The sequence below is a fragment of the Lissotriton helveticus genome, chromosome 12 (assembly GCF_964261635.1).
Source record: "Lissotriton helveticus chromosome 12, aLisHel1.1, whole genome shotgun sequence".
NCBI classification, from domain to species: domain Eukaryota; kingdom Metazoa; phylum Chordata; class Amphibia; order Caudata; family Salamandridae; genus Lissotriton; species Lissotriton helveticus.
Window position 1 is genome coordinate 688,523,097 of NC_136073.1, and position 16,060 is coordinate 688,539,156.

Sequence of the window (16,060 nt, forward strand, 5' to 3'; positions counted from 1 at the left end):
CCAGTCCGGTGGGGGCGGGGCGGTGAGGGAGAGCAGCCCAGGTGGAGCGGGCGCGGCTTCCTGGGACTCCTGGGATATGGAGTCCAGCCCTTTCGCTCGCAGCCCTCAGCCCCTGTTAGACCCCAGCAACCAGCTTTCAAAGAATGACAGGAGCGCCCCCCTGCGATGCGGGACCCGCGCAGCGGGTTCCGCGAGGCGTAGAGGTAAAATGTCCAAAGTATCCTCTGGAGTGCAGGGTCGGCAGGAAACAAGCAGCCAAGTGGTCCCCCGAGATGCAGGGCAATCCGGTATTTAATCCCAAGTCCGGTGGGGGCGGGGCGGTGAGGGAGAGCAGCCCAGGTGGAGCGGGCGCGGCTTCCTGGGACTCCTGGGATATGGAGTCCAGCCCTTTCGCTCGCAGCCCTCAGCCCCTGTTAGACCCCAGCAACCAGCTTTCAAAGAATGACAGGAGCGCCCCCCTGCGATGCGGGACCCGCGCAGCGGGTTCCGCGAGGCGTAGAGGTAAAATGTCCAAAGTATCCTCTGGAGTGCAGGGTCGGCAGGAAACAAGCAGCCAAGTGGTTAGATAACTAGATCATTTTTGTTGAAATTGTTTTTCTGTGGTTGTTTTTCTCTGGCAGCAGCACAGATGGGAGGAGGGCAGTCATTAAGCTACTTGGAATTTTAGGTCTGGCTACTGTCAAATAACCTTTAACCTACATCAATATTAACCTGCACTTCCTAACTTCGACACAAATGCTATCTATTCCCATGCTATTTACTTGTAATACTTCACATTACCATTCAACATTCTTTTATGGCCCGCCCTATTGGCATTGCCAATACTTATCATTTGGAGCAGTTGAGTAATGAGTATGCCCAGTACAAATTTTTGTTACACCGGTGTAATTATCAGCATTTCACATTACGCTTTTTACATGAAATTTCCAAAGTTACACCTTTATACTCGGTCGGTTAATTGCAAGTCCATTCGGGTAAAAATCCAATCGCGGGTACACGGGAACAATGCAAACTAACAGGACATCTGTTATTCTCAGCGCTTGTGTTTTATGCACTGTTTTAGTGTAAAATGTGTCCTTGTATCCAAAATGGACACGAGGACACATTTCGCCCTAAAATATAGTGCTGAAAGTCAGATTTGCATTTTACATAATTTTCACAACGTTTCACATATTTACACAAAAGGCAATTACACAAATTTGGCTCATCCCTAGTAATGACATCTAAATGCAATCAAAAAAGGAATATACAGCTTCTTTTTCAGAAATGCCGTTGTTTCCAGAAACATTAAGAAAGGTTGACAATTCATCAAACTTTTGAAGTGTGATACCTCTAAAGATATAGGGCCAGTTGTAGGAAAAGCTTATTTACCGATTCATAAATACCGAATTTTACCGATTCGGTATTTATGAATCGGTAAATATGAAGGTGTGAGATGTAGGAAGATTCGGTAATTGAATTACCGAATCTGTAAAAATCGGTATTTACCGAATCGGTAAATACCGATTCGGTATTGCCCATTAATTCCTATGGGCCTTGAAGCCCATAGGAATCAATGGGCAATACCGAATCGGTATTTACCGATTCGGTAAATACCGATTTTTGCAAGGGTGCAGGGGGTGTCACTTTGACACCCTCTGGCACCCCGAATACAGGCATGTGTGCCATGTGGCACACAGACATGCCCTAAGGGCATGTCTGTTTGTCACATGGCACAGATGTGCATGCACACATGTGCATGCACACCTGGATTCGCTATTTTACCACCCAATTGGATTGGGTGGTAAAATACCGAATCTGTAAGGCCATAGGGACTCTGAAGAGTCCCACCTACATCCCGAAGTTACCGAATCGGTAACATTACCGATTCGGTATTTTACCGATTCGGTAAATTTACCGAATCGGTAAATATACCGATTCGGTAAATGTAGCCCCCTACATACCAAAAACCTATTTACCGGTCAGTAACGGCCGAAATCGTCCGTTACCGGTCGGTAAATGGCTCCTACATCTGGCCCATAATTTCTTAAAATGCTGGAAACTTGCCATTCAGCAAAAAATGATAGCGAACGCGCAAACCTTCACGTGGCCCAGAACGTTCAAATTACACCACCGAGATGCCTCAGAACACCTCTGCATGAGTGTTCCCTATTGGGTGCAGCTGAATAATTGGCTACACCTATGCTTGTGCTTTAAGGTTACATACACCACCCAATCTCATAGTGCTTGTAAGATAATTTGCTATCTTTAACCAAATGTCGCACGTAGTTCTTTGTTATTTCGCATACCAGGACAGACTAGGTTTCCTGTCCTACCTGCAAGAACTGTGGCCCTGTTTACTTTAGTCATGGGTTTCCCATTGAATCTGTAAATCCTATCCTTGCTCTTGCTCACTACAGTGGATATCTCAAGTTGCTCTATGTTAGCTGTGAGTACCTGATGTAATAAATGCTTTTCCCCTGCATTGGGGTACATGTAGTTTTGCCTTTCCTGTACTCTCTTGGTGGACTTCCTGCTTAAATCTAGTGAAGACCCTTCTTTTACATATTAAGCCTGGTTCCCCAGGCAACCGCAGTCCTGGGTCCAATTAGGAAACACCTAGTTCAATCATTTCTTAACAGTATCTTGGCCTATATTATCACCTCAATTGCCAGAAGTATCATGCCCGAATTTATGATGTTACACTACCCTACACATACACTACAACACTACCCTAAACCCTAAACCACTACCCCCTACATTAAACATACACTACAACACTACCCTAAACCCTAACACACTACACATACACTACACACACTACAAAACTACCCTAAAGCACTACCCCCTACACTACACATACACTACAACACTACCCTAAACCCTAAAACACTACCCCCTACACTACAACACTACCCTAAACCCTAAAAAACTACCCCCTACACCACACATACACTACAACACTACCCTAAACCCTAAAACACTACCCCCTACACTACACATACACTACAACACTACCCTAAACACTAAAACACTACACCCTACACTACACATACACTACTACACTACCCTAACTACACTGCCCCACTTACCTCTCTCTGCCCGTAGTCCCTCTCTTCACCTTCAACCATGGAGCCACTCTTCTCCTGCGAAGTAACGGCATATGCTAAGTAACGGCATATGCGAAGTAAAGGCATGCTAAGTAAAAGCATGCGAAGTAAAAGACAATGCTAAGTAAAAGATGCTAAGTAAAATAAGTGCGTAGTAAAAGATGCAAAGTAATGGTTGTTTACCATCATGCCCAAATGCTGGAAATTGGGGTTTTCAAATCCCCATATAGAGATTCAAAATGTATACCCGTTCACCCTTTTACACGGCCTTAGTAAATTACTGGGGGATACAGTTGCTAAAAAAGATACAGTCCTTCCTGGAAGAGAGTAATATTCTTCATTCCAGAAAGTTTGTTTTTTGACCCACGAGGGGAAGAGAATCCGTATTGATTCTGGTGAATGAGGAATCAGGGCTCTGTTGGACGATGGAGATGTTGTGCAGTTTATCCTATTGAATTTAGCAACATCTGAAACTGTGGACCATTCTGTACTGCTGCATCTTCTTTAGGAGGTCAGGATTGAGGGTATCGTCATCCAATGGGTGGCATAATTCTTGGAAAACTAATGCTGTCAATCAAATTAGACTATTTCTATTAATGAAGTACTTCTGCATCACTGAGTGTGCTGTACTGGGTCATACTTCTTGCTCATTCTGCTCAATGTATCACTTTCAACATCTTTATGCCCCTTACAGGCAAAGCTCTATCCTATGCCGACAATACAGAAATGAGTTTTTGTTGGACAAGCACACCCCATTCTCTAGCAGTCTGTGGCGCTGTCTCTGCCTCGTGGCCATCCAGCAACTGATGTGGCATAGCGTTCTTAAGATAAATGCCAGTAAGTGGAAGCTCTTAATCAGAGGAAAGAACAACAATAGGTGAAATAGCCTACCTTGGTCATAAAGTATGGGTGACACACCCCTATCCCTCTAATATAAGTTGGACTTCTGTGAGTAATTATTGACCAGCACCTCTTACGTCTCCTTAAAGGGCAAGTTCCTTTTTATGGATGATCTAAATACCAAGACATTACCACTGAAAGGGTGGGGGTTTTAAAGAGTGGACTTACTCTAGTAAGTCCTGCCAGACCAAGCAGTCTAAATGGCCCTCCCTGTTGACCTAATACCTGGTGAAGGTGTCTACGAACTCCAATGTAGCAGCATGGCAAATGCCCACCACCCCATACCAATGTCATCGAGCCAGCCTTGTCTGCCATGTAATGAGCCTGAGGCCCTCCAAAGACTCCCTTTTGGCCAGAGCACAGCATGTTTGTATGCACAAGATCATCCACATGGACAGTGTTTGATTCTGGACCAGTTTTCCTTTTTAGCGCCAGCAAAGCCAATGGAAAGCTGATCATCTACCCCATGCTAATTCATGAACTTGAATTAAAAGCTAAGAGGGTCCGGCTGGTCCGACCCAGCATACTGGGTGGAACTGGAGGCTACGGACTCCTCACGGATCCAAGCGTTCCTATATGGCAGCCCTGTCGCGCAGACCATAGCGCCAATTACTAGAACGGTCCTCTTGGCTTGGCGGGCAGCTCTGCGCCACACAGGTTGGAACCGTAAACTCACTAGGCAAACACCGCTCTGGCACGGCACCTGGCTCCGGGAGGTTTCGGCCTTGAATGGATTCCGCCGATGGGATCTGATTGGCATCTCGGTCCTGGGGGATTTCTGGGTTGGAGATCTTATCCGGGCCTTCGCAGACCTACAGTGGTGCCATGCTCTTTCCCATGCCCAACACCTTAGATATCTGCAGCTGCGCCACGCCATGCACGCACATCTCCCCTTGCCGGTCCCTCTTCCGGAATTCAGTCCACTGGAAGCCCAGGTGATGATGGGGAACCTGGGTAGGGGAGGAGTGTCCCGCATCTACCGCTTCCTAGTAAACAATAGCCCGGCATCCCTAGACACACTGCGCGCTCGCTGGGAGGACTGGGTGGGCCCTCTGGAGGAGGCGGACTGGAGAGATGCCCTTATGGCGCCCAGAACCCTCACCACATCTGCCAAGCTACATCTGGTGCAGATTTATTACCTACATGCGGTCTACCTCTCCCCAGAACGACTCTTTCGCGCCCACCTGCGACCCTCCCCGGACTGCCCGAGATGCGGTTCAGCCCCAGCGGATTTCTACCACATGGTGTGGCTGTGCCTGAAAGTGGCGGGGTTTTGGAGGGGGGTTGGAGCGTGAGCTCACGCAGGCTCTGGGCTGGGTAGTTCCCCATGAACCACTGCGGATGTTGCTGGGGGTCTTTGATGGTCTAGATGGCTCCAGGATGGACAAGCGCCTGCTGGGGACGGCGGTAGCAGTGGCCAAAAGGGACATAGCGAGATATTGGTCTCGTGCCGCACCACCTACTGTGAAGGGGAGGAGAAGGGGGGTTGACTGGTGCGGTACCCAGGAGGAGGCCCTGTTTGAAGCCCGAGGCGCTACAGAACTGTTCCATAAAGTATGGGGAAATGGTTCAACATGATCCCACCATGATTCGTGATGTACTGCCTGTTTTATGCTTTGATATCAATGTGTCATAGGATGTAAGGATGAACTGGAGAAGTCTGACCCGATCCATACGACTTATTGATTCTAAACCGCTGTATGTGCTGATTTATGAGCTGCAACCATTGAATTTCTTCTGCTGTTTTAAATACCCAATAAAGTTGATATTAAAAAAAAAAAAGCTAAGAGGGTCCACCAGTGACGTTTCTTCTCCTTGAAAGCATAAGGTGGAATGGAAAAGGCAAAAAGATTGATAGATTGTCACATCTAAAAAGATAACATCACCACTTTCAACAAGAAGGAAGCGCAGGATCTCAGTACCAACTTATCCAGAAGAGACGGTGGTATATGAAGGTACAACTGACAATGCTTGTGGCTCACTGACGTGGTGCACCAAAGTAATTGCAATGAGGTATACCATCTTAATGGTCAGGAATCTCATGGAGCAAAAGTGAATGGGCTCAAAGGACATGCACATCAAGAATGTGAGGAGCTGAGGGATAGAATCGATTTTCCTGTAATCACAGTCATCTTTTGTTAGCGTGATGTATCTATCTGTATGTGTAATCTCCATTATACACTATAGCTTTTGTCTACCTAGTTAAGTCGACGGGGAATTCTTTTACATAATGTTTTTCTGTATTCCTTAAACACGAACCGAAAACCAGACGGACGCCATTTTGTTTGTACACATATTAGATTCAGCAGCGGTCACGTGCTGTCCTCCAAGTAGTCAGTAGGCCCCTGTTAGTTGAGTTATAAGAAGCAGCTGAATGCACACTATTCTTTCTCATCTTGAGACCCAAGGTCGCATCTGTCTTCAGAGGTGATGAGCGCATTCCTGAAGGCGCCGTGCCTGTGCTCCCAGGCACCGAGACGAAAGGGAGTCACCCCGCCTGACCCTCCCCAATAATAGTAGAAGCAGACTTTCAAACTAGCCTTGTGTGCCATATTTGGTCTTTCCTTCTAGCTTCAGTGCCAATTAATATCTTTCCATGTACGGTGATCTCATGCATCACGATAAAGGTATATATGCCATGTATTGACTATGAACCGGCAGTCTTCTCTGCGCACCGGCTCGGTGACTACGGAGAGGCTCCTCTATAGAGTATTTTGTGTTAATAAACGATTGATTTTTCTTCACTGCCAACTGACTGATTATTTTGGTAAACGATATTGGGGCTATTGGTAGGTATAGCTCCTTATGTTATTTTTGTAGTACGTCAGTTGGCGACTCTGGTGGGACTCCGTGTTTGGGGTCGTCCTCCCGTAGACGAGGCAAGAAGGACAAAGAAAGGGGAGCTCTGGTCGAGGGGGTGGACTGACTAACGATTCTGGCTGAACTCCGCTCTCGCGATCAGAGAGCCCCAGCGGCTAGTGACCCCTCGCCGGAGTCCTACGGGCGTAACCCAGGAGCTGACCGTGTTGGTCGTCAGGAGTGGGCAGTAAAGAACACGCAATCCTACCTGTGTGCACCAGGTGAGTGTATGGATTTTGGTGTCTTTGGATTACGCTGTTGAGCGGCGTCTTGGAAACAGTTAACTGTATTTGGATTTGGTGGTCGGTGTACCACGTAGAACTTTGGAGGTCTGACGGGGCGGCGTTGTGGCTGCACTGGCAGATGCTCCACGGACTTGTTTGGTGAATAATAGAGATTTCGATCAGACGCCTTGGTGTGGCACGTGTGGTGCGCACCTGGCCGGACAGTTCTCGGAAAGGCCCGCGGTTGCAACTGGGTAGCCTTTTGACACATCTGAAGCGACGCTAAGGCAGCGGGCTCAGTCAGAATAGTCCTGAAGGTGAACCAGGGAGATTGCGGGCTGGTCTGTAGGCCGGTCTGTGGTTAGTTCCTGTCTGGTGGCCTCTTGGTAGTCTCCGGACTGCCTAATTTTGGTATCTGTCGATCTGGTGTTTTGAATAAACGGGTTCTCCACGAACAGGAGTCGACGGGCTCCGTTCTTTGGTTTTGGTTTTGGAAAAAGACATGTCAAATTTTAACATTATATGTTTTTGTTTGTTCGTTTGTGTGTAATTCTGTTGAAGAAAGACTGAGAGTGTATGAACATGGCCATGTTTGAGAGAGGGAAACATCCTTTACAACGCAACTTTTACCACGCAGTGCCTTTACGACGCAACTTTTACAACGCAAACCATTACAACGCATTGCGCTGGGGGGTGCTCTAGGATAGGGAATAAGTTTAATTTACTATCCAACACCTTCCCTAGTGTCCACGGGGACTGGAGTTGGAATCGTAAATTAAACTATTCACTATCCAGCACCCCAAAGCGCTATGCGTTTGTAAAGGTTTGCGTTGTAAAAACCGTGTTGTAAAGGCATGCGATGTAAAAGCATGCGTTGTAATGTCATACATCCTTGAGAGATTGTTTTCTTGTACGTGAGTGCTTTATTGAGTGAACAAAGATGTTGTGTTTTAGTAAATTGTGTGTTTGGGTGTTGTTGTAGCCGTAAAGGCGGACGACTGGATGAAAGCCAGCCTGCCGCGCCAGAGGGTAGTCCGAGTATGTTAAACATGGCATTTCGCCTATTTTGTTTAATAATTTGTGGCATAAATATACTAAAGATAATGTGGAACTGCAATGGTCTTTAACAGGGTCATTTGATGAGAAGAAGATACAGTATTTACAGGATCGACTGTTCGCTAAGAGAAGCCGGTAAGCGATGTTCGATTCTATAAACCTATGGCAGAAAGAGGCCAAACGCAGGCGTATTAGGGAGGAAAAGTTGCTTAAAATAAAAGGAAGTCAGACCATTAACCCAGAAGGCTATAGCATATGACAAAGAACAGACTGAGAAAAATATTGATTGTACGGATACAGTTTAGGTTGCAGGTAGACAAGAGCTATACAGCTTGAACCGAGCCTGAAGATGAGATAGAGGATTTATTGAATACACGTCCACCTCCCCCGTACGCCCCGCAGCGAGTATATCCTGCGGTACCTCTTGTTACGGCTCCAGTCCCGTCAGCCCCGCAAGCTTCGGTGTCTGTTGCACCTATGGCCCCCGCTCCTACGGGACCTACTCATCCCCCTGCTAACTCAGTGCCTGCCACGGCCACCTTGTTGACTGGTACTGTATCGTCCCCAGTACATCCCCAGTGTTTTTAACTTCGCCTTCCCCGGCTTGGCCGTCGTTGTCTGCCAGCTCGACCCCTGTAATGACTGATTCGACCCCCTCCCATGTTCCCGGTACCCTTAGCGCACGGCGATTGTATACTCGATCCACGGTGGGGTATGATGAAAAGCAGTTAGTATTAAATCAAGTATCTCAGTGGGTACGGAACCCTATCTATACCTTATAGATATCTGGAGGACCCTTGGGGACTATGAGCCGGTTATGCAGCAATATGCTTTGGAAGCCATGGCCAATCGCTTGATCTCCCTATGGGAGCAATGTTTTGAAGATGGAAGAGCCCCTCAGGTTCTTTATGACATTGTAGATAGGGCGCATAAGTTTGAATTAGGGCTAGAAGATGTGTACAGATATGGTGAGACTATAACGAAATACCGAGAACGGTTATTCTCGAAATGCCCAAACTGGGACTCTCAGCACCCTACGTGAGAAGTCCATCCTATTTATCATCCTGAACTCCCGGAGTTAAGGGATGCCAATGATTAAGTGACCAGACCTCGTGTAGAAGCACGATTTCAAGAGCAAAGGGTATATACTCCTTGGAAAAGGAGTGAGGTCCTTTGTTTGAAGTCGCAACTACCTGACCCTCGGAAGAATACCAATGCTTATTACAAAGTACTCACTGAGGCTGCTTCATCGGCCGTAATTACATTAGCTGATATAGAATTGTTTTACGGTTTACTGGTCACCGTTGATGTGTGGCAACAGGCACATGATCACAATCATGCTACTGACTTGGGAGGAACTTGCGAACAGTTTAAGGACTGGGACAGGGATCGGAAACCCGGTGATAAACCAAGACCTCAAATCTTGGCATTACTGGGTCGGATTATCACGTATATGCATTCTTTAATTCCACGCCGGAAGGTAGATTGGGATAAGTTAATTGCCTGTAAACAAAAGAAGGATGAGAGTGTTTCTGATTTCTTTACTCGGTTTGAGGGGGTGTTCATTGATTTTAGTGGACAAGATCTGTCAGTAGAAGGTGGCATAAGATTGTTTGTTAATTTCTTTGTTACCAACTTGTTACCTGAAATGTCTGCACGACTACAAGCTGCCGAGAGTACCTGGACTACCTCTACTCCGCCTGTTATCCTGAGTATGGCTCAATATTATGAACATAGAGAAAATGAGAGTAAAGACTAATCTGACAAGAAAACAAAGGACCTAAAAACTAGGGTATTATTACAGCAAGTAATTAGAGGACGAGGCAGGGATGGAGGAGGAAGAGGATTTGTCCAGAGGGGAGCGGGAGCAGGACGTGGCGGAGGTCCGGTTGTCACTTTAGGAGTGAACCAATGTGCTTACTGTAAACAGAAAGGGCATTGGCAAGCTCAGTGTCCTTTGTTATTAGCTCAAAATGGAGCAGTAAGAGGAAGAGGACGGGGTCGAGGTGGAATTGATCGGAGTGATATGAGAAGAGAGGAGTTGGTGAGAGGTGCGTCCGGAGGGAGTTGTTTTGATAATCCGAGAGGGAGGCAGTACTATAATGAAGATTGCGGGACTAACGGAACAGATGGATATACTTAGGCATAGGACAGCCACGAACAGAGTAGGGGCCAGGTGTCAGTACCCGTTGATCAGCGAGGGCCTTATGTCCGAGGGCAATTAATGGGGATTGCTGATAATTTTCTAGTAGAAACGGGTGCAATGAATAGTTCGATTGCGCGTTCACTGGTCCCAGGGGCTGCTCTGTCCGGGCAAAATAATGCCTCAGTTGGATTCTCCGGAATCCCGGTAGTGAGCCCCATTTCTAAACCTCTCTCACTCACCATAGGTCCAGTTACGGTAGACGCCCCATTTTTTTTGACGTCACATTGAGGGGAAAATCTATTGGGACTGGACCTGTTGAAGAAATTGCATGCAAGGATTTTTTGTTCCCCTGACGGTGTGTATTTAACTATTCAATCGCCTGATCAGCATGCTCGGCAATGTTTTGTGAAAAATGAGCCCCTCCCTCCCGAGTTTGCTGTTATCCCGCCTTCATTGTGGGCAACTGGTGATACGGATGTTGGTCTGTTAAAGATCCCGCCAGTCTCTATTACTTTAAAACCGAATGCTCGATTACCGCGTATTCCGCAGTACAAGATCTCACCGGCTGGTGAGAAGGCATTGTTAGCAATTATGAAAAGAAACACCAGTGCACCTCCGAAACAGTCTCTTTGATCCCTTCGCTTATTTAGCGTTTCATCAGCAATCCATATCCTTGGTCAAACAATCAATTTCATAACACCAGACGCTGTAGAGAATTCAAGCCTTTATTTTTCATACTTTATGGTCCACAGCCACTTTATGGTCCACAGCTGACGCGCGTTTCGCCCCCTTTGGGCTTTCTCAAGGCTTTATAATTTGTAGAAAAAGTTTCAATACCAATATATGTTTACACGTTTTAAAGATGCAATTTGTATAATCTTGTCCAACCAATCTTAATAAGAGCATTCATAAATATTGATGCAGGATCCTATTGATTCCTCAATTCGTAGTGTCATCGATGCCGCCGGGTTGCAGGGACGGCGTACACAGCAGACTCGGACTGGAGCTAAGATTGTGGAACGTAGCATGGCTCCACAACTGTGACCGTAATTGGGGGAAACTGACACTACGAATTGAGGAATCAATAGGATCCTGCATCAATATTTATGAATGCTCTTATTAAGATTGGTTGGACAAGATTATACAAATTGCATCTTTAAAACGTGTAAACATATATTGGAATTGAAACTTTTTCTACAAATTATAGAGCCTTGAGAAAGCCCAAAGGGGGCGAAAAGCGCGTCGGCTGTGGACCATAAAGTAGCTGTGGACCATAAAGTATGAAAAATAAAGGCTTGAATTCTCTACAGCGTCTGGTGTTATGAAATTGATTGTTTGACCAAGGATATGGATTGCTGATGAAACGCTAAATAAGCGAAGGGATCAAAGAGACTGTTTCGGAGGTGCACTGGTGTTTCTTTTCATATTGTAGGGACTTCCATTCCGAATGAACTTTGGGAAGGGAGTCGTGGTTTGATGCCCGAGGTGGATGTGCATCCAACGCCAAGTAGCACTCCATATTGTTCAATGTGTACAGTGTGTTTTGTATGGATATATGACTATTGAGAACTAAGGTTGATGTGCAAATCAAAATAGCAAATCCACCATTCTTATTGTTAGCAATTATACAGGATTTGATTGACAAAGGCGTAGTGGAAGAAACAGCTTCTAATACTTGTAATAGTCCTATATTACCAACCTTGAAAAAGGCCCCTACAGAAAGTGGTCCTGATTATGCTGATACTTATCGTTTGTAATTGATTTGCGGGAAATCAATAAAATAGTGGTACCCCAATATCCAGTGATCTCAGACATCACTACGATTCTTACTATGATTCCTCCCACTGCAAAGTATTTCTCTGTTATAGATCTGAAAAATGCTTTCTTTAGCATTCCAATCCACCCTGCTAGCCGTCATATTTTCGGATTCTCGTTATCTGGGCGCAGCTTTAGATTTTGCCGCGCTCCTCAGGGGTATACTGAGAGCCTTAGTATCTATAGTCAAGCACTGAAAGCAGTATTGGATGAATTGACCTTGCCCCCAGGAAGTGTCCTCTTCCAGTATGTGGATGATTTGTTGGTGGCTTCCGATACTGAGGAAGGTTGTAAGGAAGCCACGGTTAAATTATTGTCACATCTAGCAGCTAATGGTAACAAAATATCCCTTTCTAAATTCCAATATTGTCGACAGGAGGTGACCTACCTTGGTCAGCTACTGTCGAAAGAGGGGAGGAGACTAACTCCTGAACGTGTGGCTGCTATTTTTAACGCCTGTACCTCGTACTCAACGTGATGTCAGTGCATTTCTTGGCATAACCTCTTACTGTCGCCAATGGATTCCTAACTTTTCCCTTCTTACTAAACCTCTCTTGTACTTAACTACTAAAGATGTGCATGAACCACTACCTTGGACTGATAAATGTCAGAAGGTTTTCGACTCTTTAAAATCTGCACTTTGTTCTGCACCTGGTCTAGGGACTCCTGATTACCGGAAGATTTTTGTGCTCTATGTACACGAGGTGGACGGTTGCTCGCTTTCTGTGTTGACACAAGGATTTGGTGGTAAGCAAAGGCCTTGTGCTTATTTTTCGACGGTGTTGGATAATGTCGCCAGAGCACTTCCTAGCTGTTTAAGGGCTTCCGCTGCAGTTGCGGTGGCCATTCGACAGTCAGAAGGACTTGTTTTGAATTCTGACCTCACAGTGATGGTTCCGCACACTGTGGATACATTATTGAATAAAACAAAGACCCAGCACCTTACAAAAGCGCGACTCACTGGATATTAATTGACTCTATTTGCTCCTCATATTACTATCAAAAGGTGTGCCACTCTGAACCCAGCCACGTTACTACCCCTCCCTTCGGATGAGCCAAACAATGATGTACATGATTGTATATTTCGAACTGAGGAAGAAACGAAGGGACGGGTGGACCTCACAGACACTCCCCTATCTGACCCCCAAGGGGAGTTGTATGTGGATGGCTCTTGTTTCAAGTTACCAGATGGCACAACGACAGCTGCTTACGCTATAACTACCCTCTGTACGGTGGTTGAGACTTCTCGAGTTCCCTATCAGTCAGCACAGGCAGCTGAATTAGGAGCGTTGTTACGAGCCTGTGAGTTAAGTGAAGGATTGAGAGTAAATATTTATACTGATAGCCAATACGCCTTCGGCGTGGCTCATAGTTTTGGCAAATTATGGTCAGAAAGGGGTTTCCTCACTTCGCATGGCCAAAGAATACAGCATGTTCCTTTGATTTTACGATTTCTAACTGCTTTGACTTTACCCGAAAAGGTGTCAGTGGTGAAATGTAGTGCACATAAGACAACAGTGGACGCTGTGGGAGAAGGGAATGCTTTTGCCGATCAGATAGCGAAGGAAACTGCTAGATCTAAAATGTCTCCCATGTATGTGAGCTCGGCCAGATGGGTCGAGGAGACAGATATGTTTGATAATACTATGGAAAGTGTCCGGAAAATACAGAAAGAAGCTACTCCTGCTGAATTGGCCCGTTGGGAATACGAGGTGGGAAGATTAGACGATAATGGTTGTTGGACAGATCTGAGTGAAAAGCAGAGATGGATGCTTCCCAATGCACTAGTTAACGCTGTAGGGACCATGTCTCATGGGACAGCACACGTGGGAGTGAAAGGTATCTGTGCTTTGTTAGACCCAGTTTGGAATAATCCTAATATTTACAAAACTGCAGCCCATTTAGTCCAGCATTGTATGGTCTTCTTACGACACAATCCAGGGGGGGCGGGAACCTGTTCTCAGTGAGAATTTTGCACCCCCGTCTTTACCATTTGAAGTGCTCCAGATGGACTATATCCAATTAGAACGGGTGAATAATTTTAAATTTGTGTTGGTGGTGGTTTGCGCTTTCAGTAAGTGAGTGGAAGCCTACCCCACCAAAGAAAATACTGCTTTAGCAACAGCCAAAGCCTTGATAAAAGAGTTTTTACCCCAATACGGATTACCTAGGGTGATCTGGACAGATAACGTGGGCACTTTAATGCTGATCTTATCAAACATATTTGCGATGGATTACACATAAAACTAACATTTCATGCTGCTCGACATCCCCAGTCAGTAGGGTTGGTGGAGAAATATAATGGAAGTTTGAAGTTGAAATTGGCGAAAATTCAAGAAAGCACCTGGCTCAAATGGCCTGATGCTTTGCCTTTAGCGTTAATGTCTCTCCGCATTACCCACCATTCTCGATCAAGATTGTCACCATATGAGGTTATTTTCGGATGGCCAGCTAATATTTGGGGCGTTCCATGACCTAGAAACTTCTGAGAAATTGATTATCCTATTATGACAGACTATTTGTATGCTTTGACTAAAGACCTCCGTTCTATCCATCAACAGGTTTCAGCCATATTGCAACCCCTGCCGGAGGGTCCTGGACATCGTCTGGAACCCGGGAAATGGGTACTGGTGCGGAATTATCAGCGGATATCCAGTTTGGAGCCTAAGTGGACCGAACCTGTCCAGATTCTATTGGCTACGCGGACGTCGGTAAAGGTGAACGGAAGGAAACATTGGATCCATGTTTCCCACCTGAAACGCATACCTCTCCCGCTTCCTTTTGATCAGCGGAACCAGGAAGGAGTTTTGACCCAGGAAAGTGAGCAAGCTCCTCGTTTTGTTCCTTTTTCTGACGCCCAGGAAATTGAAGAAGGGCAAGGAGAAGGAGCATTGGGCACGGAAGGGCCTTTATCATCTACACTGGAAATTGTCCCAGATTCTGTTTCCCCCATTGGTACGGGAGAGGTTCATGATAAGCCAATTGCTACGAATGCATCATCATCTGTTTTGTTTACTGATCAGGAAGTACCTGGTCATGCCCGATACAACCTGCGGCCCAGAAAACGACGTGGTACCCCAGATGAAGATGGTAGGAGATGGGGAAAGACTTGAGTAATAGGGTTTGCTAGAGTTAAGTCTGGGGTGCTGAGCGACTACATGCAAGAAAAAGGCCCAGGTTGTGAATTCCCTTTCCGAGTTGTTTGTGGAAAATTCTCAACGCAAGGATTTGTTTCTCTTATGATGAACGATAGGAGCCTGCCTGTGAGGCTCTAGACGGACACAGGAAAGAAGCACCCTCTGGCAGGTTGGACTGCGTTCCTTTAGTATAGTTTGGACTTTTAGTTAGGATGTATCCCTTTGGTCATTTTATCCCCGAGGAGGAACGCCCCCTTGCGCCTCGATATATGCCTACTTATGTACCTATGTTTTCTTCTTGGACTACACGTGTAAAAATAGCTTTTGTAATTACTATTGATGTTTTCCTGATCATAGTAATGAGTGTATTTGTATATCTAGAATTTCATCATCCTATGCACTGTATTAGGAACTACTACCCCACCACCCGAACATTTCTTTTTCACTTTGGCCCCGCATAAAGAAAGGCATCGCCAAACCTATACTAAGAATGTACTCGTTGAAATGTTGCATCAAACTCATAGTGCTACCAATACTAGAAATTGTTGGGTTTGTGGCCTTCTGCCACCGTTAATGCATAGACATGATCTCTTCATTTCGTTACCTTTATCGTATCTAGGAAGCGGTGAAGCTTGGTTTAAATTGTTGTCGATGATGTATATGCATTACATGATAGACACATCTCGATATTCTGAAAAGGACTATGAAATGATTTTGGCCTATATTGAAGTACATCAAGGTTTTGACCCACAGGGAAACAATGGAGAAGGGTCACTTGATCCAAATGCTTGTATGAACCTGTACACTGAATATGAAAACATTACTTGGCTGCAA

General features: G+C 45.7%; 1 protein-coding gene across 2 annotated transcripts in view; it reads left to right on the plus strand.

Annotated features, from left to right (window-relative positions):
* IL34 (interleukin 34) overlaps nt 1-14,811 on the plus strand; it is a 920,960-nt gene extending 906,149 nt beyond the window's left edge. For both annotated transcript variants that reach the window (XM_078671356.1, XM_078671358.1), the window contains exon 6: nt 14,651-14,811. In XM_078671356.1, the coding sequence (XP_078527482.1) occupies nt 14,651-14,757 (107 nt within the window). In that variant the 3' untranslated portion in view covers nt 14,758-14,811. The remainder of the gene's footprint in view (nt 1-14,650) is intronic.
* The last annotated feature ends 1,249 nt before the right edge of the window (nt 14,812-16,060 follow it).